Source organism: Rhinopithecus bieti, unplaced genomic scaffold (genome assembly GCF_001698545.2).
Source record: "Rhinopithecus bieti isolate Rb0 unplaced genomic scaffold, ASM169854v2 scaffold_22439, whole genome shotgun sequence".
Taxonomy (NCBI): Eukaryota; Metazoa; Chordata; class Mammalia; order Primates; family Cercopithecidae; genus Rhinopithecus; species Rhinopithecus bieti.
The window spans coordinates 308,661-336,363 of record NW_016810838.1 but is presented as its reverse complement, the minus strand read 5'-3'; the positions used below and the strand labels follow the sequence as shown (position 1 = coordinate 336,363).

At 37.3% G+C, this 27,703-nt stretch overlaps 1 protein-coding gene across 4 annotated transcripts in view; it reads right to left on the bottom strand.

Annotated features, from left to right (window-relative positions):
* Positions 1–27,703, bottom strand: part of SLC8A1 (solute carrier family 8 member A1) — a 404,513-nt gene that overhangs the window by 311,240 nt on the left and 65,570 nt on the right. For all 4 annotated transcript variants that reach the window (XM_017892945.1, XM_017892947.1, XM_017892948.1 and 1 more), the window contains exon 2: positions 16,249–18,080. In XM_017892945.1, the coding sequence (XP_017748434.1) occupies positions 16,249–18,047 (1,799 nt within the window). In that variant the 5' untranslated portion in view covers positions 18,048–18,080. The remainder of the gene's footprint in view (positions 1–16,248; positions 18,081–27,703) is intronic.

Here is a 27,703-nt window from a genome sequence, read left to right as displayed (position 1 = left end):
AAAAAAAAAAAAAAAAACAATGTCAAAACAAAAACCAACAATGGGGCTTCATTAAAGAAATTGTATTCATTTAATGAAATAATATTTAGATATTAAGACTTTAAAGACTTTTATTCATATAATGAATACTTCTAATGCAAACCTTCACATAAAAGCAAGAGTAAAACAAAGATTATACCTGTACATACTAAAATGTAAAAGTAGCCATCTCTGGTTTTGAAATTACGATTTTCTCGTCTTTTAAAATGTCTTATATTGGGTATCCTATTTTATACAGACATCTAAGTTATTTTTTAATCAATAACTCAACAGTCAAAATTGAATTTTACCATGTGTCAGGCATAATTCTAACCTTTTTGTACATACTATGTAATTTACTTTTCACAAATACCATTGATACAGAACAATTTATCTTGTTTTTATATGTGGAAACAGGAAGAGGTATATTAAATAACTAGCCCGATATTACCTTCCAAATAAATATTTGAGCTGGGTCTTGAACCAAATGGTCTGATTCCAGAACTCATGTTCTTTATGGCATTGCTATACTCTTCATATTAGACAGGCTGCTTAGCGATATGTCAGAATATATTAATGTCATGGAGAAAGTGATTTCGTGCAATTGTGACCATATCTATAAAATGTTATAACCTTTTTGGTGAGATGACCTGATGGTGTATTAAGTGTACTTAAGTTACCTCACATACAACTAGTTTTCATAAATGTGTTACTTCTCCTTCCCGAGAATAGAAAAGCTCTTTTACATAGAGGGATATTGCATCTATTTTGTAATCATACATTTACAACCATTTATGGCATATTAGGCACTGGATTAAAAGCTGGAAATAACTAGCAAGTTATAGCATTCACTGCCATAAATTTAACACTACCTTGGAGGAGGCATGCGGTTTTAATTGAAACAGATTCTTCACTACGGGAATGGAGGCACTACCTTAAGAGCAAAGAGATTCAGATTGTTTCCTTGCTAGAATATGCTTCTTAGGCACTACTGACTGTTTAGATCAAAGACAGTACAGGTAATGTTACTGACTTCAGAAATTCCTGCTAAACTCACTGGCTAATATTATGTCCACAAAACCACAGCTGCTAAAATTGCAAAGGCATGAGTCAGTCATGATAATAATTTAGAGTATTATCATGATAAGCTCAACTAGGAAGACACCAACCTAATTTTACTATAGATGAAAACTATTGATGGATATTTTTGGTATTATTGATTTCATCTAAATGTCCTCTGAAATGTTGGAGTGTAATTTAGGTATTTTTTCTGGTTATCATTGCTGACTTTTCAAATGATCTATTTAAGAATCTTTATAAGCAGAGCCCTTTTTTCTTAATAAAGATAAAGGAGGAATTCAGAAGTTAATAACATTGGTCTGCTTTACACGCTATACTTGTTTTCCCTCCAAATTGTATGAAAGTCTTATTTCAAATGCAAGTGAAAACATTCATGTCCTGTAGCTTGAGACCTTACTACATATAATATCATTGCACAGCATGATACAAATTAATGTCCTTTAAGAGGGAGTTCAAAGGCATACAAAGGTATAATACATGCCAAGAAGTTTCATTTAAATTTCCTTTGTTCATAAGGCAAACTTTTATATTTACTAATCCGTGGATAAATACAAGTATAACAGAAATACATAGAAAAAGCAGCATTATATTCTCTTAAACTATGGGTTGACCCGTTACAGGCACACGATGATGTGTCTCACTAGGTGTGCATGTAGTAAAACAGATGGATTTGCCAACCAACAGTTAAGAAAATGTATTTGTTGAGCATCATAGTTTATAGTAATAGAAAAAAGAAAATTTGTAAGAATTATGTAAGAGAAATAACCTAACATTTAATGGCACCATAATAGCATGAACTATCAGGTTATAGAAATAACCTAGATATTAGGTTATAGAATTAACCTAACATTTAATCGCACCGTAATAGCATGAAAATTTAGAAACAGAAAGTCAATACCTTGGTTTCTCTAATATAAACATATGGCTCATGTGATTCAAGCATTTTATAAAATGAAACATGAATCAAAGTCGTTAGAGAACAACTAGTGAGTGAAATTTTATTATTTGCTGTCTCTTATTTTCAGTGTTGATTTTGTTAGAAAACAGTATCTTAAGACCAAAACTCTGGGAACTGTTGAGATTCTGACCACTAAGACAACTAGACCATGGGGGAAGCAACCATCTGTATACATCTGCAGCCACATATGAGGTCCCTCATGAGACTTAGCAACAAGGTGTGTTTTAATGTGACAGCATGTCTGCTGTGTCCCTAGCACACTGGGACCAGGACACTGTTATTTGTACATCTGCTGAGTAACATTGAATGTGTGGATAACTAAAGCTCTCAGTAATTGTTTCACTTAAGAATATTTTGAAGCTTAATTCTGATTCTCTACTTGCATGATTGATTTTTCCTCGTGCTAAATTCTTCGTTGTTCTTGACTTGATTGATCTTTCAGTGTCTATCACTTTATTAATTAAAATATTAAATTCTTTAAGTCATGTTTAAATGAGGATGTGTTTTAGTCTCCTGGAAGTTTATTCATTGCTCAGGTACTTTCTCAATAACTCTTCTCCTGTTTAAAATCAGCAAATATGATTAATTTGCCATACATTTATGATAGGTCAATATATTTATTATGGAAACATATAGCTAACTTGATTTGAATTAAACTGGCTTAGCCTAAAGATCAATATTGTTCTGTTCCTACAAAATCACCTTGAAAAAATACTACTAGTTAAAGAAAGACGACAATGGTGCATATTTATAAGACAATAGGTATCAACTGGAGAAAACTCTCTGCAGTTGGCAATATTGGGAAAGAAGGACACAGACAGATTTATGTCATCTGGCTACCAAAGAGCATGAAATATATGGCTCAGAAATTCATTGTAAAAAGGAAAGAAAGTGTATTTAAGGACAAGACTGAGGACTATTCATGGAATGCATGAAGAAGGCTGAGGAGGATAGCCTGTAAGGCACAGTAACTCAGAAGTGTACCAACTATTTCTCCAGGCTTGAACAACCAAGTCTAAGAGTAAGAAAAGGTAAGACAAGGTCAGGAAGTCTCAGGACTGGAGAGGTGGTGATGTTGCTGAATAATTGCTTTTTAAAGCTGGAGGGGACTTCAGAGAGTCTCTCATTGAAAAAGAAAAATTAGACATAATTGGTAACGGTTTGACTGCTGCAGAGTTAACACTTTACTCACAGTCCTACATATCTACATCACCTGTAACTACAATTTTCCTGAAGACATAGAATAAAAATCAATTGTTCTAATCCATAAGGGAAAAAAAAAAAAAAAAAGAAAACTGCCAATGTGGTGTGACTAGCAAACCAATGGAGTTATGGCTTAAGCATAATGGATTACCTCTTCCATTGCCACTTATCTAATCACTTTCCCGTCTCCATTCCAGCAGGCATGTTTACTAGCCAAGCTGTATTACAAAAAAGGATAGGATATGGGTAGGCAAAGCAAACAAACAGAAACATCAAATGCAAAGTCTTTCATTTCAGAGGACTACTGCTCTCATATTCCACGTATCTCCAAAGAAAAGCAATCTCAACCGGGCGCGGCCTGTAATCCCAGCACTTTCGGAGGCCAAGACGGGTGCGTCACCTGAGGTCAGAGTTCAAGACAAAGGATGCGTCACACCTGAGGTCAGGAGTCCAAGACCAGGGTGGCCAACATGGTGAAACCCCATCTCTACTAAAAGCACAAAAAACAAAAAAAAATTTAGCTGGGTGTGGTGACAGGTGCCTGTAATCCCAGCTACTTGGGAAGCTGAGGCAGGAGAATTGCTTGAACTCAGGAGGCGGAGGTTGTAGTGAGCTGAGATTGCACCACTGCACTCAAGTCTGGGTGACAGAGCAAGCAAGACTCTGTCAAAAAAAAAAAGCAACCTCTCCACTTTTCTGAGACAGCAAGCACAGAGATGTTCAAATTAGGTTGACTGTGCCATACTTCTTAATTATGTATCTGCATAATTATTAATAGTGCCCTCTTTTACTCACAAAAGTGCTCTGATTTGGACAATAAGTTATACTGTTATCCTAAATACATTGTGACAGGAATGCCAACTTATATAAGACACTAAAACAAATTTGACAAAATTCACTTTAGTAGATCATCTATTTAACATATATAATTCTACAACTTTATAACCTACCAACACTTGCTAAGAAACAAGGATTTAAGCTATTTTATATATTTGTTGTCTTTCAAAATGTTTCTTTTGGCAAATAACTATATTTTAAAAGGCAAAGACTAATTTAGAAAACAAAAAAATATATAATTTCCTTATACTTTACTCTAAATCTTATTCAATGTTGTATCTTTTTTTTAAAAATTTTGCTCTCAGGACAGCAAACATTTTTGAGATGGAAGAAAACCCGTAGATCGTTTACTTCAATGCCTTAATTTTACTATCAAGAACACTGAAGAGTTCAGAGAAATGAAATGACTCACCCAAGGCTGCTGGTCTAGGTAGCGACCAATTAACCAGACCAGTAGCCTAATGAGACAAGTTGGTTCTGGAACTCCTGATTCCTAAATACTTGTTTCCTTCTGCATTCCGTTCTGTCTCCTGGATTATATTCTCTATTTTATTAGGTTGGTGCAAAAGTAATTGCTAGTTTTAATTCAAAAGTAATGACAAAACCAGCAACCACTTTTGCACCAACCTAACAGAAGCCTCCTATCAGGAAGAACTTCATCAAAATCTAGCTTTGCCCTAAGCATCACGTTTTCCCACTGGAAAAGGGTAGATAAAAAAGCAAAGCGCCAAAATAAAATGATAATTTACCAACCTTTCTCTCAGGAGGCAAAGTACAGAGGTCTCTGCAAATGAGCATTTTAAAATGTCTTAAGCTACTGATATTTGATTGCTTTTTAAAGATTATGCAGAGTTCTCCCATCTCTCAGTCTTGTGATTGTCTTCAGTATGACCAATTGTTATTTTTATTTATTTTTTATTTTAGGTTGCAGGTACATATGTAGGTTTGTTATATAGGTAAACTGCATGTCATGGGAGTTCGGTGTACAGATTATTTTATCACCCAGGCAATAGGCATAGTACCAAATAGGTATTTTTTTCTGATCCTCTCCCTAATATCAAAGAAGAACAAGAACTTTGGGAAGGCTGGCCCATGAGACATCATTGAGAATTGTAAACTAATGTAAGAAAAACATAATCAAGACATGTTTCTTAATATTCAACTTAACACTTTATTTTATTGGCTCTCAAAGCAAGTGTTAGGATTAGTTTTGCTGAAGAATTTGAAGTTTTGTTTGTTTCTTCTGTTTTGTTTTGTTTTCTGAGACAAGGTCTCGCTCTGTCACCCAGGCTGGAGTGCAGTGGTGTGATCACACTGCAACCTCAACCTCCCCGACTCAAGTGATCTTCCCACCTCAGCCTCCTTAGTAGCTGGACCACAGGCATGAGTCACAGAGATAGAATGAGGATTTAAACCTAGGCTAGTATGGTCTTAAAAGCATATGCCTTTAGTCATTATGTTAACAGCAAAAATAGCCTTTGGATGGCAATGTGTCCACAATGAACATCTACCATTCACTTTTATTCCATATTCATGTTTAGGAAGCAACATGTTTAAAATGAAGATAGCTGGAGTCAAGCACACGATAGCTTGGATGGAAATATATAAATATATATATAAATATATATAAATAGACACACACACACACACACACACACACACACACACACACAAAAGGTAAATGCACAGAGTCACAGAGTCATAAAACAGTAAGCTGGAAAACTTCAGGGCCAAAGACCCAGATCTACTTCAAAATGTCTCAAGTGCTTCATATGCAAGAATTGACCATAGAATTAATAACCAAATAATCAAAAACAGATCGATCTAAGAGAATATAGTTTACAATAGCTACAGAAGTCAAGATATTGGGAAAGATGTTCCTTCCCTAAAATTATTCGAACTTAGCAAAGACACTTAAGTTATCCAAACAAATAACAACCGCAGGATAGTTTAGCTCTAGATATTGTCAGATAAATATCTGGACTTAATATTCTTTACATTATTTTGTTTTATGTTTACTTCTACATTTACATATTCATATTAATGTTTATATTATTATATTATATTAATATTATTCCATTTTACTAGACCATATGTAGGTCAGATAAATTACTTCCTAGAATGTATCAACTTATAGCATCCCAGAAACCACCCACATAGGGTTCTTTTTTGCATAATAACAACAGCTCAGAAAGACTCGCACATCTCATCTTTTGTCTTTTCTCGGTAATCTCTCTGGCCTCCTTCAACACCATGTCAGGATATTCTGAGCTACCAGGCCACCTGAGCCTAAGACCCCAAAAGCACTGAGCCCAGCTCATCAGATTCCTGGCTAAGTAGTTTCAATGTATGTAGTAGCCTCATTTGTTTATGCTTAATGAACTCATACCATTTAGAGAAAGGACTCAGATGTGAGTAACGTATGCTTCCCCTAGTAATGCACAGGATTAAGAAGCAAAGTAGAAGACAAAACTCTCTCCCTACTTCACATTTTTCTGAGTTCATTACTGCTATGAAAAATGCATCAGATTTGAGTTGTTCCTAATCTCTGCTCTTCTGGTCTCCATCAGAGAGGGCAGCCAAACTGTGATAGGAGCCATCTGGGATGGGGACAGGAGACGAGAGAGAGCCCTGTAGTTTTCTTCTGGGGAAAAGCAGGCACAGGGGGTGGGTTGCTCCTGGAGCAGACAGCAACAACACTGACAGCTCATCATTTATTCTCAGCCTAAACACCAGCGGTAAGAGCCCCATCAGGTGGCATTGACAGAAGGAGGCCAAGGAAGGCACAGAGAAGCTTTAGGGGTGACTAAACATACACACTGTTGTATGACTGAACACTTGTACGTCCATCTCCTCTAGTAAAGCTTGAGGTTTTCTATGGCCGAGGCTATGTCTTAGGTACCACTGTTGTCCCAGCATCTTGCAAGGGGCTTGGCATGGGATTGATGCTCATTGAATATTTGCTGGAAGCAGGAATCAACGAATAGGGCCCAGCCCTTCTGGATTCCACAGGCTACTTCTGGCTCTTCAAGCACACTCAGGCACATACACTTGATTTCAAGGACAAAGTTGCTGTCTATTTTTAATAAAGAAGCAGCTTGAGTGAATCCCATTTCTATTTCCTTACTCTCATACTGTCTTCTGTTTGCGTGAGCAAGAGTATGGACTAATTCCAGGCTTCAGTTCATTTTAGCTATAGCTGAAATCTAATCAGGGCTATATATTCTGTCTCTGTCCCTCCGTCTGCCTCCTTTCTTCCCCTCTCCTTTCTCTGCCTACCCCTCCTTCTTACTCACCCTGCCTCTACCTCCTTCTCTGCCTCCCTCCACCTTTGCCTCTCTCTTTCTCTCTCAGGTGATATACGAATCCCAGGAACACAGATATACACATGGAACTGAATAGTACATTTTTAAAAACTGTGTCAAGTTAAGATTGTAATGGTTAGTGTGCAAGAAGGAAACTTGTCCTTGTAACGTTAGGATTTTTCTTTTTCTTTAATTGTGCCCTAAGAATTAAAATCTATGCAAATAGGACTTAATTTTGCACTTTTTCCTTAATAATTATGTGTGCGTATGTGTGTGTGTGTGTAAGACAAATGTTCTTTGTTGAAAGCTAACAGTTGCAGCCTTCTGTTAAAGGTTATAATTATATTTAAAAACATATTGCTATCAGGCTTACTCCAAATAGACCAATAATTTGCCTGCAAAAGGTAAAAAATTAAAATAAAACCACCTTGTTCAAAAACAAATTTGTTACAGAAACACCTGAACATTGGTTTTGTATAAAGTTTATGCAAGATATAACTGGATATTCATGTCGTTTTAGGTAGAATTTTTTGTTTGTTCTTGTCCTCCAGAGAGAATTTAATTCAGAAATAAGAATAACTTGGAATTGGGCATTTAAAAAATATATCTAAAAATTCTATGTGCTGCGGAGGTTGGAATTCTAAGTTTTTTATAAGATGAACTGCCATGCAGGTCACTTATTCTAGGGAAGTCTCCTAATAAATAATTTTTACTGTTAACCACCTCCAGGGTCACGGAATATGTTTTAATTTAACCTTTTATTAGGGCTGACACAAGGTAACGGCATCCACTGATACTAATTCTTTGTTGTCATTAATTTAGATTGTCTGGTAACACATTAAAAAAAGACCAAGAAACTCGTATTTCAATTATGAAGAAAAGCTGCATTCATTATTCAGCCGTATAAGGAAGTTAAATGCTACAGCGCCAAAGCAGGCAATGACAGAAAACTAGGAATAAAGAAGTTTCTTTTTAAAAACTAGTAACAAAGGGAAATAAATATTGTGTGACAGAAAACAAACCAAACCCAACATTAGGTAGGTCAGCTACACGGAGGGACTACAACATTTAGCATTCCCTTGCCTCTCCAACTCAGCTATTCATGGTCTTCTAGGTTAATGGAGAGTGGGGCACGGGGTGCAACGTGGTGAGTACACGTTCTAGAATCCCAGAAAAGATAAATGACTGCTCTAGTTTCTCATCTTCCGAGCAGCATGAGCCTATGTTGAGGTTAGTGTCGTTGCACCACAGCCTGAAACATACTCTTCCCTGTGTATGGAAGTCATTCAAAGGAAGAAACAGCCCTGAATAAGATTCTACGGGCATTAGAGTCAAGCAGTCCCGCTCAATTCAAGATCCACCCTTTATTAGCTGTGTGACCCAGAGAAAGTTAAATCTCTAAGCTTCAATCTCTTCATCTGTAAAATGGGTATAACAAGAGTAGCTATTTGATATAGTTGTAAAGATTAAGTCATATGTATACTTTAAGAATAGCAGGAAACTTGTTTAATAAATCTTAGTGCCATCACCATCATCATCACCACCACCGCCACCACCACCATCACTACCACCTCCAACATATCCAGAACCACCAACATTCCAACCACAACCGTCACCACCACCATTACCACCATATCCAAAATCACTATCACCAACAACACCATGACCATCTTCCTCATTTTACAGGTGAGAAAGTTGACTCAGAACCTAAGTAACTGGCTGAAAGGCACAATGCTAGTAGGGGACAGAGACAGAGCTCAGATTTCCAAGTTGAGCGATCCCCCTAAGCCCATCTTTATCTCAGGAAATCTGTCATGGAAAAATGGTGTGGCCTTGGTTTCAAGGGTCACCACAAGGCTTCAGAATACCTAGGATCCCAGATATCTCATATGTAAGCATAGAAAAGCAAAAATAAAATAAAATAAACTGTATCTGGGAAATATCTTAGGGTATTTTATTAATATGTGAATTGCTAAGTATACTCCAACAACCCGGTTGCTCTGTTATCATGAGCACCGGCCTGAAAGGTGAGGGACTCAGGTTCTGCTTTTCATTCTTACCTTCATATCTTCAACTGTCACCAAAGAACACAATGCCTATTCCCATATTTAGCCCTGTGGAGACACTGTAGGAAAGAAATAAATTGTCATCTACAGCACCAAGTCCTCAGGAGAAAGGCAGGAAATGAAAAAGAATTGTTTATTTAGCCTGGCTCTATAGTGAAACAGCTGTATAAGTCTGTGAAAAGAAAGGGCCCTGGCTTGGCTCAACCTTTGGCAAATAGATGGGTATTATATAGGCAGCGTGTCGAGCCAGGAGAGGAAGCAATGGAAGAGATTTCTTATAATTCTTTCCATATTGTTAATTGCTGCTTTCCCTCCCAGGGCCTTCTGGACTTCCCACCAGAAATCCAGGGCAGGAACTGCAAGGCCCTGTGGGAAGACAGCAGCTTGAGTCCTGCCTGCCCACTCAGCACCTTCCATTGGGACCCTCAGCGGGCTCACCCAAGGCAGTTACGAAGATTATCTCAAATGCCACTTGCCCACAGTACATTCAGCTATCTTCTCACCCTTTCCTGCCACTGGCCCAGAGTCATTTAACTCTACTGTTGCAAGGCTAACCTTCTGAGTTTCATGGCATTTATATTGTAAAAAGGGACTAATCGATGTTCTGCCCCAAACAATAAATCTCCGATGGTCAGATTTCAGCCATGAAGGGAATATGATGAAGATATTTTATATGAAAACCTCAGTTAGTTACCATGATATTACGATGTTTCCTATAGGCAATTTTCCACATCTCTGCTTTGTTAGCTGACAGAGAAGCAAAATAACAACAAATAACCTCTTGTATATCTTAGACCCTCAAGGTTGCTCTACTCAAAAGAATTAAGTATGCTGAAATCTCCTTCCCTTGGTTAATGGTATCCTAAGGAAAGTAAAGCAAAGAAAACCTCTTCCCATTTCACAACTTAGTGTAAAATCCACTCAGATTTTACAAGATGATGGCAGAGTAATAACTGAGAAAATGACGTGACAGTAGGTAATTGTCAATGGCTAAGGACTCCTCAAAAGCTGCTCAATGGCCACAGGATTAAAGTAAAGCAGAACCATTCCTAGAAACCCAAGGACTAGTTAACACAGAGAAAGCTAAGGTACTAAGAATATTTTACTACAAATCTATTAAATTCTCTTTAGGACCTTCAAGAAGCAAAGTGGTATGGAAGAACAAGCACATAAGCTTTTATTTCAAATAGAAAAGGGTTCAAATCCTAGATCCATAATTTATTAGCACTTTGAAGAAATTACTTAATCTCTTTAAGTTTCAATTTTTCCTCTGCAAGGTCACTTACTTCATTAGGTCATTATAATATCACATGTATAAAAAACATTTGAGAAAGTGCTTGGAAAACAGTACACTAATACCATTAGTCTTCTAAATTTTGTTTCTACACATTCCACAAACAAAAAGGGTTCTACAAACAATAATCCTTTAAAGGATGTACTCAGATTGATTTAAATACCCTCATAATGATTTAAAATCCCGTTATACAAAATGTACTTTCACTTAGGCTTTCATTAATTTTGATAATGGTCCTGTCTACTGAAACTGCCCATACTCTTAGATTTACCAAGGTTTGATTCCATCTTACAATGCACATCCTGTTTTTCTTTTAAATTATGCTTTTGTCCTCCAAAGGCAAATGAAAATATTTTGTCTAAAATCAAGGCTTCCTATAGTTTACAAAATGTCTTTAAAATGATATTTCTCCTTATCAGAATATGCACCATCTCATTATCTCCCATTTTAGAGTATAAGGAGCATATTTTTTTCTATTTCCTTTATAATTCTTAGCCCACTGCTGGCCACAAATCCGTAGCTTATTAAATATGTGCAGATTAACTGATATATAAATTCTCCTCTGCCCCTAACCCAGTAAAGCAATCAGCCTTTTATGTAATGGTCTTGGATGATGACTAAGAGAAGAGCCCATAATTTAAACACTTCAATATGGCTGAACTATGAAATCTCAATTGCTAAGACAAAATTCCTTTACATAATGATACTATAACCCCAAGCCTTAATTAGTGCTGGAAAAATAAGATTATAATAGCAAATGTGGCAATCTGGTTGCCTCAGTAAACAACCTTTCTGCACATAATAATTTTAGGCTCCTGGCAGCACTAAATTCAGACTCATGTTTTTGGCTCTTATCTTATTTTATAATAGCTATGCATTCAGAAAACATGCATTTATAAAAACTTGTAGTTATAATTTAGGTTTGCAGATGATACTATATGTGATTTGGCTCTAAAAAGAGATAAATATTCTGGTCTGAAAAGATAATCCACTAAAGAAGAAATCCATTCAAATGCTAAAGTTATTCCATACAAATTTCTTACATTAGCACATTACCTAGGAAAATTCTATGTCAATATGAAAGTATGCTCTAAAGGTAGCAGATAAAATTCTACTGCTATAAAGTAAAGCTTGAATATGTTGGACTTAAATTAGTATATCCTAACAGCCTTTCTTGTCTTGTGATATTTTTTCTAATATTTTTCATCATTTCTGATTTCTCCATACAATTATTATTCTGTTCTGATCACTTCAAGTTTTCTTAATATCTTCATTTCACCTTGTTTACATCTGGCTGTCTTAATGTATTTTGTTTTACTCTCAGAATTGAATTGCCATCTCATAAAGCTAAGTCTATAGAGAATTCTATAGAATTCTCTAGAACAAGAATTCTATAGAACAAGAAAAGAACACAGGTCCCATAAATAGCAAAACAAAATATTTATTTTCCCTGGAATATAATAATTCTGTAGAACCCATATGATACTGAAATTTTATTTCCTTTCTAGTCTTTTTTCCAAAAAGAGTAAAATGTGATATAAATATTGAGCATCAGACAGCTATATTTGTTGAGACATCTTATACATACTATTTCCTAAAGTTAATGAAGTTAAAACTACACTTAAAAATATAATAATTGTTAAAATAAAATTAAGTTTGGGTAGGCCTGTTGTTTAATATATTATACCATGATTAGGAACCTCTGCTAAACTGATATTCTAAGGAGTATATTAGGTAAATATTCTAACTTATATACTCTTTTTTTTCAACTCTGTATTTTAAGTAGATAATACTAAATGCTCATAATCTTTTGAATTGTCTTCCAAAAATAATATTATCATTGGACTATAACTAAGTAATTAAATTTGATTTGTATCTACATTAGTTAATTAGCCTTAACATTTTTCCAAAACAGTTAAGCTAATGTTAGACTTGAAATACCAAACAATATTTTGTAATACTTATTACCATTAAACTAGAATCATTAAAGAACAATCATTAACAGCACTTCAAATTTGTGGATATTACCTACCAAACCACAAATCAAATTAGCATATTCTTCATTTATTTTTTATTAGCTGTTAACATTAGACAGAATTCCCTGTTGTAAGTCAAAATTAGTTGGCATTGGTTTATTATGTGTCATTGACTGAGTTTATAGAAAAGCATGTGCTAGCTGTTAATTACATCTATTTAATGGGATTTTGCTTTGTAATTTTAAAATGTTTTGCTGAGAATATATTTTATTAGAAATTACAAGCATCACTTACACTTATCAAGTTGAAATAATTCAACTCATTTATGAGAAAATATGAATAAATATGTATAGACATTTTATATTATAAATTTAAATGATGACTTCTACACTAAAACAAGATCAAAGATTAGGAATCTATCTTGTTTTGGAATCGAACAATCAAGTAAAGCTGTACTGCCTCTTATTCTCCATCCTTGATCAGATTGGAACTTATTTCTACCTTGGTTAGGGGTTTCTTAAAATTAGCCTTTATATTTAGGCTTTTCCAGGAATCTCTTTATGGTGCTCTGGAAAGAATCATAAAGTCTGGCTTTGTGCACAACTTTAAACCAACAAAATTTTTCTTCAAAGTACTTAATAAAGCTTAGTGGTGCCATCAGCCTTGTTTAAGTACTGTAGGTTTTGAAGGAGGACATCTTTCAAGATTAACTATGTAATTTGATGAGATATAAATTCATTCTGCAAGATAAGTTGGGTTTAGTCTCCATAGCCTGGCTCCATTGCACGATGACAAACTCTTTCACTTGGATCTGACTGTATGGAAATAAGAAGACTGACAAAGGAAAAATGATCCATTAAAAAATAATGTTTTCTAAGCTGCTAACAGAGCCCCACAACTCCATTTGACCCAGCAATCACATTACTGGGTATATACCCAAAGGAATATAAATATAAATCATTATTATTATAAAGACACATGCACTTATATGTTCATTGCAGCACTATTCCCAATAGCAAAGACATGGAATCAAAATATCTTTGATAATACGTTTTTCTAGAAAGCTTGTGTTTGAATCCTGGTGCTTAATTTAAGGTTAAGTCCCAGCCAAACAAATTTGTACAATCAATAGGCCTATTTAGCATCTACAAAGCTTATCAGTAAAAAAACTCTATGAAGTCAAGATGAAATCTCTTCAAAATTAAAAATATATATAAAAAAGTAGGTCTGTAATTTCATTCCACTTATAAATTAAATGCTTTGACATTTCTAAAATTTCACATTTCAGTTGAGCAAATGAAGTATAGTAACAATTTTATAGAGCAAGAAACTTGCTATTGATCTTGAATACTCCTAAGAACAAATATACAGAGATGGCAGGAATTATTAGCCAATTTTCACCAACTCCACCAATGTTTACCAATTTTCACAAGAAATCTAAATTTCTAAAAATGGAATTTGGCAATATTCCTTCCTTAGCAAGAATAAAATCAATTTAATTGCATAAGATGAATGTTTTTTAAATGGAGCTTGGCAGAATAAGTTATTCTATCAAATCAATGTCAATCCTCTTTAAAAATCCTTTTCCTTATTCTTCTGCATTGTACCACCCAAAAGAAGGTTATTTATGGTTTGGTAAAAGTCCCGAACAGCAGAATAAATAGGGAAAAGCTGCTTTTCAAATAAACCAGCATAGAGTCCTTATTCTTAAGAAAAGGTAAGATTAAATTTTCAAAAGAAAATATGCTTAGTCAAACAAACAAAACAAAACACAGATTTAAGGTGTTTTAAGGGCTACCCTTATGAGTTCATTTAACAACATGAAATATACCTTTAACAATATGCAATACACTTTTACATGGATTACAAGTGCTATATACTACAGAAGCGTTCAATAACTGAAATGATGAGAAAACATAATTGTTAGGGAAAATATAATCAATAGGGAAAGAATTCCTAGCAAAGGAATAAAGTTCATTTGTGTTAACCTGAGCATATGTGAACTTTCCAATGCAAGACCATTGAAAAAATTCTTTCTTGGATATGAAGGATATTAATTTCTACTAGATCACTATCTTTCAGTAAAATAAGTATCCAAACAAAACACATCTCAATAAGTGGAACACTAACAACATAATTAACACAAAATAGATATTAATCAAAACACTATGCTCCCTACACACATCAGAAGATGGATATTAGAATCCCTATTTTGCTTGATTTCATTGTGATATGGTACTTGACATTACTTATCACTATAGTGTAACAACGAAGAGATTTAAGGACACTGGAAGGCTCTTTCAGGAAAATCTGTTCTCTCTGCCCATCCCCTCCCTTTTTGGTTTGTTTTCTCACTTTCAGTAGGAGAAATTTCATATTTAAAGAGCATGCATTCACCATTTGGCATATCATATGCCATTATCATAAGAGTTAACTATTTTAGAAGTATATTTATATATTTATTTTTCTTCCCTGAAATTTTTAAATGTCCAGTGCTTCAACCAACATAATCATTCATTTCAATGTCTTTTGTTGTACTGCAGATATTATAGGCAGCCTCCCTGCCAGTCTCCCTCTCTCCCTCCCTCCCAGAAATTGTTCATAGAGTCAAATTTTCTGGTTTGCTTTTGGTGAGTTGAGTGCAACACACTTTCCTAGGCAAAGGGGGAACAGCCCTCTAAATACCAACTCTCAGTGGAAGAATCACTTAACAACTGGGTACTTCATATTACTACACGAGCACAGTGCCACTGTAAAGTACCAAGAGGAAGAATAAATTATTCCTTCTTTTCTCTGACCTGCTCCCTGACAACTAGACACATGGACAGAACCTTATTTCTCTATCACTGTATCAGCGGGGTAGAGGGTTTGTTTAATAAGGATGTAAAATAAAACCAGACTGGAACTACAAAAGGGCTGGATGAACTTTCCCATATTGGTTGGCATAACACTGAAGAAGCAGGATTGGTTATGAAGTCATAATTTAGCATTGGCATTTAAGCAGAAATGTTAACTTATATTGTCACAAAACACAATGTCACATAAAAGCCACAAAAATATTCTCAGTCAGCCCTGGTAGCCAGGAAATTCTTTTCAGTGGTGTTACCTTTTCGGGTTTTCCCAATCTGTACTCAGAAATGAAGTTAGAGACCTATTGTGATGTTTTAAATATTCCTTTTCTGAGCATATACCATGTAATTCAAAATAGAAGACAAATTTTTCAGCCTAAGTTATCTGATAAATCGTGTCCTATTACTCATTTTATCATGGTCACAATGTACTTAAAATGTGTGAAAGTATAAAAGTAAAAATAAACTTCTGATGTAAATAAATTTAAGATCTCTATGTGTAGAGCATATTGGCAATTGGTACCCAAGCAAAGACTGATATTTTGAAAGAGATCTTGCATAAAAGCTATTCCATTCCTTGTATGCTATTTAAAAAATGATGCACAGACTCACATTCATAAACACACTGAAACACACACACACACATATAATATAGAACTTACACAATTTCATCATTCTGGAATTCAAGCTCTCCACAAGTGTCCTCAAAATCCTCCCCTCCACCTCTGGCAGTTCCTTCGATGGTTTTATATGGAACGATAACATTTCCTCGAGCTCCAGATGTTCTCAGTACTTTCACCTCCATGATGCCAATGCTCTCACTCACATGAGTCACAGGTTCCTCAAAAGTAAAAATGCCTGCGTGGTCATCATCAAAAATAGTTACAGTGGCAGTGGAGGGAGATCCGAGGCAAGCAAGTGTAGAAACATGATTGGCTTCGAGTATGCCATCTTCTGAAGCTTCAGAAGATACTTTGACATTGCTGAGATGCACAAGGAAATTTTCATCCTCCTCAAATATATCATCATCTATGATACCCACTCTGATTTCCTTCTGGGTCTCACCAGGCTTAAACACCACAGTTCCTTCAGTAAATTCATAATCAGACCCAGCATTTGCGGTGCCATCCTCTGTTCTGAAGTCAACAAACACAGTGTTGGTCAAATCACCACCTCTGCGGATAATGGTAAGGGCCACAGTACCACAGTTCTCCAGACACTGATATGTCCCTTGTTCAAAGAAGATCTTACTAACGGGGTCATTTTCAGTCACTTCAGTGTTGACCTCGTGCATGCTGACAGCCTTCCTTGCTTGGTCAGCTGCATGCCTCTTTAAAATATTGCCAGCTCCAGTCATCAGGCGAGTAGCTTGAATGCGGTAAAATGCTCTACTTTTTTGCTGCTGACTTAGGACTTGGTAGTTAGCTAATTCTATTAATTGCTCTATTTCTTTCTCTGGATGCTTCTGCTTAAGTTCCTTCAGAATCCTAGCCATTTCTCGCCTAGCTTCTTCATCATCTTGGTCCCTCTCATCCACCTCCAGAACCAGAGCACCATCTAAGAAATTTTCAACATGAGAATTGACCACTTTCCCATCCATTTCAATTTCAGTCTTGGAAGATGGCCTGTCTCCTTCATGTTCAATAATCATCCCCCTCTGCTTGCCAGCTCGATACCTCTTGTAGACATACTTGTAAAACAGAAGTCTCCTATCTGCCACCCAAGCGAACACAACACAGATGGGAAAGAAGAAGAAAGTAAGCAAACCTTCCCAGACCTCCACAATGCCAGGAGAGATGACAGACAAAATAATGTAAAGCCAGGTGTAGGCAAAGATGCTCCAGGCTGCCGTCACAAAGAACACACGCAAATGCTTAATCTTCCTTGTCTCTCCGTCAGGGACCACGTAAACACAGAGTGCAATAATGATGAACATGTTGAATGCAGCACTTCCCACGATGGTGCTAGGACCGAGGTCTCCTGCAGTAAAGTTATGGCCGCACACTTCAATTACTGAAAGGAGAATCTCAGGAGCAGAAGATCCCAGGGCCATCAAGGTCAGGTTAGAAACTGTCTCATTCCAGATCCTCACAGTTGTCTTGGTGGTCTCTCCATTGGGTTTCTTTATGGTTATTTCTTTTTCTTGGGATGTGATGACTTCTATAGAGGACATGAACCGATCAGCTATGATAGAGACTCCAAGAAACATGTAGACCATGGCCACAAAATACACAGTAGCTCTAGCAATTTTGTCCCCAAAAGAAGGGTCTTGGGGTTCCCAAATGGGCAAAATTACCCCTTTCTTACAGTAATATGAGCCAGTGCATTCACCAGTTTCATTTCCTTCTCCTTCCATTTCTGTCTCGGCAATTACGTAGTCCACATGGGAAAATAAGAGAGCCACAATAACTAACAGATGAAATCCCATTGAAAAGGTGGGTGAAAGACTTAATCGCCACATGTTGTACACGACACTTCCAACTGTCACAACCTACTGGTAAAACAAGATGGGGAGAGGGCGGAAAAAAAGTCATGTCATTAGAGCTGCATCCAAAGCATTACTAATTATTTTTATTACTCTTACCAAAATTTGTTTATATTTGACCATCACAAAATCTATGATGAATGATTGCATTCTAAGACTCCATCAGTGACTAAGCAATCCTTTGTAAAGTTTACAATTCAATCTTTCTGTGAATGTACTACATGGAGTACCCATTCACTGAGCAAGATACACAATTGACTCATTGGAAAGGAAAAGTTCAATTTATATAGCCTTGCCTTATTAAACACACGTTTATGCATGCTAATAGCCAAAAAACACAGGACTTTTGAAGCATCAGATAATTTCCTCCTTTTTACTAAAGCAGATTTTCTTCTAAATTTGTGTTAGTACATCTTCTTCCAAAAACAGTTTCAATGCCAAAAGCACCTTATTACAATTGATGTTTTGAAAATCAGACCCTGAAAAAATCCCACCAATACAAGGCCTGGTGATTATCTTAAACACTAGAGAGCATCTTACACTGTATTTCATGAAATCATGTCCTATTGCTCTACACTTACTTGGAAACAGAAAACTTCAAGCTTGCCTGAAATCAAAGCTCAATGGCATTTGTTCTTGAGGAGAAAAAAATTCTGCTGGAATGCAGTATTTCCACACATTAAGTACAGTTTTTAAAAGCATGTTTTGATCAGAGCACATTTCTTCCTAATTTTCAGCCAGCCCAGGTCTGCTAATACATTAGTAGCTGGGCATCTGGTTCTTCAAGCACAGCTCTTCACATCTGTGTACAGAGCCTGTTTTTCTGCAGGCTGGAAAGGGAGATAAACAGGCCAAGGCCTACTTGTGGGTAAGAGCCTGGCAGCCTGTGGAATCAGCGTCACCAACCTTAAAATGTTCCTTCTCGGTGTCGGTCATATTTTCCATGGTCATTCTAAAATACATATTAGTTCTGTCGAGGGTTCAAAGTGACCAAAAAATGCAGGACCAATAATTCCATTTAAATTAGCTCATGTGGCATGACAACAGTGACCACAAAATATACACATGATGAAGGGCTGTAGGCAAGGAGGGCCATGGCAACAGAGTCAGTGAGCGGCACACAAAGCTTGGTGGGCATAGTGGTGGACTCGGCCACAATGGCCTTAAGTTCACCTACCACCTCAAGCAAAACTCTACTCAGACCTTACGTCCCCTCTGCTTCCAGAACCTGGAAGGGAGGTGAGCGGAAACTGAAGTAGAGGAAGGTCTGCTCCAAGTCAGGTTAACTGTCTCCCAGGCCTTGCAGGAGGGACCAGCTATAACATCAGATAAAGCAGCAATAGGAAGAAGCCCTGAGTCAGAACATACCCTTAATGTCCTGGAAAAAGTTAAAAGAGGAGCTGGATTAGAGGCTTTCATAGCTTCAGGCTGGCTGAGAGCCACCCTACGTTTGCCTACACTCTCTGGCTCATGTTTGCTCCTAATGGCTTATTCTGCAAACTGCACCAGGGCCCAGGAGAACACCCCTGCCTAGGACATTCTGGCAGACCCTCAGAGATCCCCCCATAGCCTAAAGCCCTTTATAGCTCATCACTACAGAGAGATAAGTTTCTTTGACATTTTTCCCATACTAAAGAAAACCAGAGGAGGGTTATAGCAGAATTTGAAACTAAGTAAAAGGCTGAAAAATAGAGGCAGCACATTCTCAAAATATGCAAAAGTTCATGGTCAGTATGTCTGCTTGTTCAGTCTTTGAAAGGTTTGGAGATTTCTGTTTTAAACAAGGTGAAATTCAACCATCCCGCAAGAATGGTGGAAAATCTAGTTCCAACACCCTTGTGTATCCATTTCATCCACAAATATTTATGCATACTTAATATGTATTCTAGAAAGACTTGCTAGGCTCTCTTCCCTAGATCCTGAGAATTCACCAGTGATAAAACAAAGTCAATGTTCTCACAGAGCTTATATTCTAATGGTGGAGGAAACAAACAAATATAAGTATCAGAAGGTTAAAAAGTCCTATGGTACATGTATGTGCAGAGCAATCTAAAGAGGACAAGGAGTGTGTGTGTGTGTGTGTGTGTGAGAGAGAGAGAGAGAGAGAGAGAGAGAGAGAGAGAGAGAGAGAGAGTGTATACACATGGCATGCATGATTTCATACCAGATGGTTAAGGAAGGCCTCTCTGATAAGGTAACACTTGAGCAAAGTCCTAAAGGACACGAAAGATCATGTCTTGTGGATATCTGTAGGAACAGAATTCCTAGCAAGTGCAAATGTCCTAATGGGAACCATGCTTGGCACAGTCTAGAAACACAGAAAACCAATGTAGCAATAGGGCAATGCACCAAGGGGGCAGGGCTCAGGAGTGGGAATGGATCATGGAACACTGAGTTGCCATAAGGCATGAGCTTTGATGGGTTAGAAGATGAGAATCACTGGGAGGTTCTAATCAGAGGGTGATATGATCTGATTTTTCTTTTAGAAGGATCTCTCTGCTGGTTCAGTGCAGAATAGACTGAAGGGACAAGGGTGGACACAAGGAGACCAGCTTTTGCCTACTCTATAAAATCTAATTTATAAGTGATCCCAATACTTGGCAGGTATACAAAATGATATAGAATATATCTAACATTTAAAATGGTGAAAGAAACCTCTGTAGTGATCCTTTTGGAAGATATGCAATTTAAAATGTCTTGGGGACCTGAAAGAATCAGAAAAGTGAAATATTTGTAATAAATAGTAGTACTGAACATAAACACTGAAGAGAGATTCAAACTTGTGTCTGCCTCCAAGACTGATATAATTAACCACTCCCTTCAATTGACTGCCAAATCACATCATTCCATTCTTCACATTTCAGCCAAAATGAAATTCCTAAAGTGCAGATCTGACACTCTTCACTTCCCTTAAAACTCTTCACTGGTTTCTTGCTTCCCTGAGGACAAACCTCAAAACCCTTAACAGGCTTTCTAAGACCTTTTATAATCTGGCATCTGAGCTCCAGAATATGGAAATTATTCCCATTCCCTGAACAACATAACAATTTCTTATATCCAAGTCTTTGCAGATTATTCTGTATCCAAACGATTTTGCTTTTTCCTTCTTAGAAGCAAGTTTCAAAAGAGCTGAACACCAAATTATAACCAATTTCCTGAGAGAATACTAGATTCCATTCTTAAACAGTCATGGACACCATGCTAAATTCTCTCTATACATATCAATTATATTTAATATTTACATTAGCCAGCATTGCTATGTTACAAAATTCCTAGTGTTGCTATTTCCATTACAGTCCATGAGAACAGCACCCCTAGAGTTGTGCAATGCACAGTACCCTAACAACAATCCTAAATAGAGGGTATTATTAGCCCATTTGGAGGTGGATAACTGAGGCTTAGATAGGTTAAGTACTTGCTGAATGTCATACGGACAGTAAAACCCTCAACTAAGACTCAACCCCTGGTCTTTTTCCAAGACTGATATAATTAACTGCTCCATTACATCATCCCTGATAGTGTGTGAAGTAATCTTTGAGAACTATTGGGGTTGGCTTGGACTAGCCCATTGGAAAGTCTCTTGGCTTCCATGCAGAATCAGGAGGGCCTAGTTAGCAAAAGTCTTGTGGAAGGTTTCCAATAGCCTGGCTTTTATCTTATGGATTAGACTCAGACAAGCATCAATAACAGTGATGTAACATGAGAGCTAGCACGCTCCTAGAGACAGCTGCCCTTCAATCTGGTCTTTTAGCAATTGCCTGGCAACCTCTTCCTGCATGCACTCTCAGGGCAATCTCCTAGGCCAGCCAAGAAAAAGCCCTGCCCTTTATCCCTTCCCTAGTCCACATCCCACAATATGTTCTTAGCCAAAAGGTCACCAGATTTCTAAAGGTAGATAGATCTGCAAAAATCCATCATCATTTTCAGAGAAAAAGAAAGGGGCTTCTGGTGTTAACTAAAAACATTACAATTATATTCAAAAGAGGGGAGCATTATAATTTGTGAACAGTGGATACAACACACTGATGTAGCTTATTGGCAATGAAGCAACTGGAAAGAACTCTCTGGAGTTGAATTTCTTTTTGTATTAAATTAATACCAAATCCAAATGCCCATGAAGATGTGGAATAGGTGTTATCTAAATGCAAGTTCCTTCTTCGTCCTTTTGTTTCCTTTCTTTCAGGGTCTTTCCTCTATCATCAGATTCAAAGTAGTTCTATGTAATTCTCCCCATTTTCCCTCAAATATACATTTCCATACAAATTAAGCAGAAAGATAAGAATAGAGACTGTGGATATGTTGATTTGCTGCCTGGCTTTCTTATATTCTGCCTTAATTTACCAATACAAAGTATAGGCTGGTTCTTATGGTGGATTCAGATCAACTTGTACAACTATGAGCAGTACTAACTTAGGAATATCCATTACATCATCCAAATGAGACTTCAGCACAGTATCAAGAATACCCAATTTATCTTCTGATCACTGTTTATTTTAAAACCACACACAACCGATCACCTACAGATTGCAGACCCAAATGGCACTGACAAAGGATGGTAAAAAGATATCCAGCTGTGAGTAGTCCAGCCAGTTGTGTTGGAGGAAGAGGTCACAGCTACAAGGAATAGAAACCAACATCTGCAAGAGATAGATCATTATCAAACTGCTTTCGTAAAGGATGAGGGAAAGCTTTTGGAGCAAAGAGGCCTGAAGAGTGGTTGGCAGCAGTGACCACTCCCTGCTGGAAGCTATAGCCAGTTTTGGCTACCAAGGAGGACTTCACTCAGAGCAAAGGCACATGCTGGCATTCCTACCAGTCCAATATATTGGACAGTCAGCATAATGGCATCCTCTTGATTGGCAGCTGGGGTTATTCCAAGGAACTCCTTGATGGCCTTCATCAGAACTTGGAATTCCCTTCTATGTAATTCTTGCTGACTTAAAGCCTCAAAGGTAAGCAATTAATCTGTTTCTAAGGCAACATTAAAGCAACCATAAATCCTTATCCACTACCAAGGCAAGCACTTCCAAATGCTTCTAGACAAAGAGATGATGCCAGAGGATGAAGGCTTTTCTCATCTGACCATCCCATCTAAAGTGAAAATTACTGCCCTGGCTCCAGCCTCAGGCTATCAGACCATGGCCAGACTTCAGGAAAAAAAAAAAAAAAAAAAACCTCATTTACACAGAGTCTCTCTGCTAACACCTATTTTTCCCCTCCAAAGAGAGAGTTTCCTGTCTGCTCTTTAATACATTGGGACAAGTCCTAAAGGGGATGGTCTATGAACGGTCACATCATAGGCTCCAGCCTTTCTCTTAAACTCACAAAACAGAAGTCAGATCCCTGCCTTATATCTGAAAATACCTGCTGAAATTGTTCAGGAAAGGAAGAAACTAGGGTGAGGGTAGGCAACGTGGTCACAAAAGGAAAGACAGGCATAGGATACAAAATAATGAAGTTGTTGAAAACTCATGAGAGGCACTGTTGGCCCTTTCCTCTACTTTATTTTTCTAGATATCACTTATTACTTTTTGTTTGTTTTTGAGACAGAGTCTGGCTCTTGTCACCCAGGCTGGAGTGCAGTGATGTGAACTCGGCTCACTGCAACCTCTGCCTTCCAGACTCAAGCAATTCTTCTGCCTCAGCCTCCCAAGTAGCTGGGATTACAGGTGCCTGCCAAGCACACTTGGCTATTTTTTTTTTTTTTTGTATTTTTAGTAGAAACAGGGTTTCACCATGTTGGCCAGGCTGGTCTTGAACTCTTGACCTTAGGGAATCTGCCCGCCTCACCCTCCTTAAGTGCTGGGATTACAGGCATGAACCACCGCGCCTGGACAGCTCTTGTTACTTTTTACATGTTTTATAGTTTATTCAATGGTTCTATTTATTGTCTTTCTCTCTTTAAAAGATGCAACTCTCTAAGGGCAGGGATTTTCGTTTCTTTTTTTCATTGATGCATTCCCAGTTCCTAGAGCACAGCCTGGCACATAGAAGATGCACAACATCTGCTTATTAAATGAGGAAAGTAATGCTCATAGGGTCATGTGCTGATTCACCAAATCTCCGGTGGTAAATCAGAATCTGGGAAATGGGCCTAAGCATTTGCAGTTAAAAATGTCTATGTGAAATGGTTGCACCCTAACATAAGCAGAGTTCAAAATCAGATTGTAAATCAATGTCAGTGTTAGAAAGAGAAGAAGCACATGATTCAGACTCATGAGCAAAGACTCTTGGGCTGGAAAGACTGATCTCCAGCATAAAGAGAGGCCCTGACATTTTCCCTACAACCTGGGTGTGTGTCTTCCAACATCAGCCCTGGTTTGCTTATTTTATTTGCTCTGTTAAGAGGGCCCTAACACTTTGGACATACTCAAGGAAGTAAATCTTCTCATCCTTCCAATACAATTAAAAGACACATATTGAAGCACAACAAAAATCACCTTCATTGTAGAGGCCCTACAGAATGGAAAGAACACCAAGCATTTATTAATCTGCATGCTAACATGGAAATATGGATAGAAAGAAGACAGCTGGAGAAGAGTCTTTTGATAGAAAATAAATAAAAGAATTCAGAAGGAAGATGCTCTGACAATCTTGGGCTCCATGTGAAGTTAGCGAGGTTTGTCCTCCAATTCATTATGCCAGAGCCACAGAGCAGGGTTTAACGGCCCTACTCAGGGCACTGATGGCAATAATGACTGAAATCATGGACTGAGCATCTACTTGTCCTAGGTACTGTGCTAATTACTTTGTATTCACTTTCCCTAACTTTTCTGACGATACTACAAGGACATATTATCATTCCCATTTTACAAATGAGAAAAATAAATGGTTCATGAAAGTAAGCTGGCTAGAGTCATTTAGACTTAAGTGACAGAACTAGAATTTTAATTCAGGCATTTTGCATTAAAGTATAACGATTTCCAAAATGGCAGAAACTTTCTGTTTTCATGACAATAAGTTAACAATGTTTTCTGAGGACAAAGAGCTCAAGATTTAGGTACTTAACCTCCCATGCTGCCCCTTCTTTCCACCTGAATAAATTTGTGTAGGTTGCATTATTTCATCAAGGAGCCTCACATGTTTTCCACTCCTGTCTGATGCCTCCCCACTCCCCAAGTAAGTTTTGTAAGCACTTCCATTCATCACATAGCAAGCGAAAGATGATCCATGTGGAGGATCATCAGCTGAAGACAGAGGTCTGAAATCACTCCAAACTCATGTAGTAAACTCAAGGTTTTCCATTTGGTCAGGAGAAAAGCAAATGGAGAAAGAATCCCTAGCAGTAAGCAAGCAAAACTAAAATAAAAGAGGGGAATGGATAATGAATGGGAGCCAGGGAGAAAGATACAGAATTTTGCTATAACAAGTAAGTTAACACTTTGCTCTGATAACAATAATTCAGTATTTTTTTTTTTAAAGAATTTCATTGCAGCTCAAAATGTACTGTCTTGGGGTCAATTTTTTTTAACATCTTAGATTTAAGCCGATAAGTAATCCAAAGAAATGCAAAACAACACATTCATTTATGGTTTTATCTGCCAAGTTTTTCTTAGCCACTCACATGTGCCAGACACTGTGTTTCAAAAATAAATAAAACATATATCCAAAGGAGCTTGTATTCTAGTGGGGCATTGCCAGAGTCAAGGAGTGAGTCCCTTCTGTGGAAAACAGGACCCTTCCATTACTAGAGATTCACTGAAGAGAAGAGACTTTCCTGGCATTTGAACAGTGACACTGATCACTCAAGTGGACTACCTAGTCCCCAGTTTAATGTACCTTGGATCTTGAGTTAATAAACCCAGCATTCTAGAAACTTCGGACTGCTCAGACTATGGTCCTACAACCTAGAGATTTCAATTATAATGAGATCCCAGAGGCAGGACCTTGGAGCATCTCCCTTGTACTCTGTAAATCTTTCAGAAGCCTCCTGATAGACAATGGTAATTCTTTTACATAATAGTTGTTCACCACTAACGCTGAAGAGAAAGAGCAGCCTTTCTTTGATGTTTGACCTTAAACACTGAAACAGAATGAGGTCATATACATGCTTTTACATCTAGGTCACCAAAAAATATTTTCTACTTAAAAATATTTCCCCAATAGCCTGTTGACATTTAATCTTAAAAATCCATATATATAGTGAGCCCTTCCTATGTTTCTACTTCTGGAGGGAGTGAATCCTTCATTTATTCATCAAGCCTCTATGGAGTAGCTTCTATGTGCAAAGCACCATTAACAGACACTACAGGGACTGCAAATATGATTGACAAATGGTCCCTGTACTTAACTAAATTTATAGTCTCCAAGTGACAGTTACTCCAGTGACCATTAATACTAGGAAGAATGGGCAAAATTCCATAAAAGGAAGGGATGGGAAGGATGACAATGTCTAGAGAATGTGAGAGGACATTCTAAAAGGAAGAAATGATATGGACAAAGGCATAGAGCAATGATTCTCCAACTTCAGTTCACCTAAATATCACCTGGGAAACTAATTAAAATGCAGTTAACTGGGCCCTATTATCAGATACAGTTGAGGAACCTCCAAATTTGAAGTTTAACAACAATCCCAGGTGATTGTGATGTAGGTGGTCTTGGATCACCCTTTGCGAAGTATAAGGCAGAAAGAGCAGAACTGAGTAGAAGCATAGAAACGGCACACAGGGCATGGGGCTTGTTTAACAAACAGACTGGAAGTGCGAGCCTGAAAATCAGAAAATAGTGTTTGTTCTAATATCAGTAAGATGTTGATGTTAAGTAATATGTCAGCTGTGCTTTCCCTCTCACAGATTGGGTATCCAAGCAGGATAAAAATATGAAGCTCCTTAGCGAATATGTGTCCAGGAGGTGGGGGACTAGAGGGTAGAGGAGGATGGATCTTAATAGGAGATAAGAGGGGTCCCAAGAGAGGAGATTAAAGCACTGGAGGTAATATGAAAATATGAAGTTCCTACTTCATGATGATGTTGCTGCAGGTGTTTTGCCTTCTCTAAGAAACAAGCAAGGATTGCTAGGCCACTACATCAGCAGGTGACAAAGATTCAGGATAAATGGACATCTATCTTCAGAGACCTATTCAGTTTCTATACCCAAGCCCTAAGTAGATGTAGAAAACATGCAGAAACATGAACCCCAAAACGAAGTATTGGTGGTAAGGAAAGCTGTGCTCTTTAAATTACAGGTTCTTTAGGGGGCAGCCCCTACTCTATCTTCATTTCAACTCAAGAATGAATCTCTGTGGTCACTCTTTCTTCTTTCTAGTCTGTCTCTTGGAACTGGGGATGTTTAATATAGAATCCAATTTCAAGTTGAATGATAGTCAGTCCAGCAAGACTTTTTTCTTTTTTAATCTTTTTTTTTTTTTTTTTTTTAACAAGGTAAATGCTGGTTGTGTGAGCAGAGGCTGGTGAATTTCATCAGCTTTTTCCCTGAGTCATTAGGATTCATCTTCAAGTAGATAGCATTTCAGAAGAGAAAATCCTATCAACTTGAGGCTTGTAAGTCTTACATTTTCCTGCATAGTTTCAAATTTCAGTCCTTGAAAGAATAAGCTGTTCTTGAAAACAGCGGAAGTAGGAAGTAAAAAGAAACATATTTTAAAAAGTCAGGTTGATGGGTGCTCACATAAG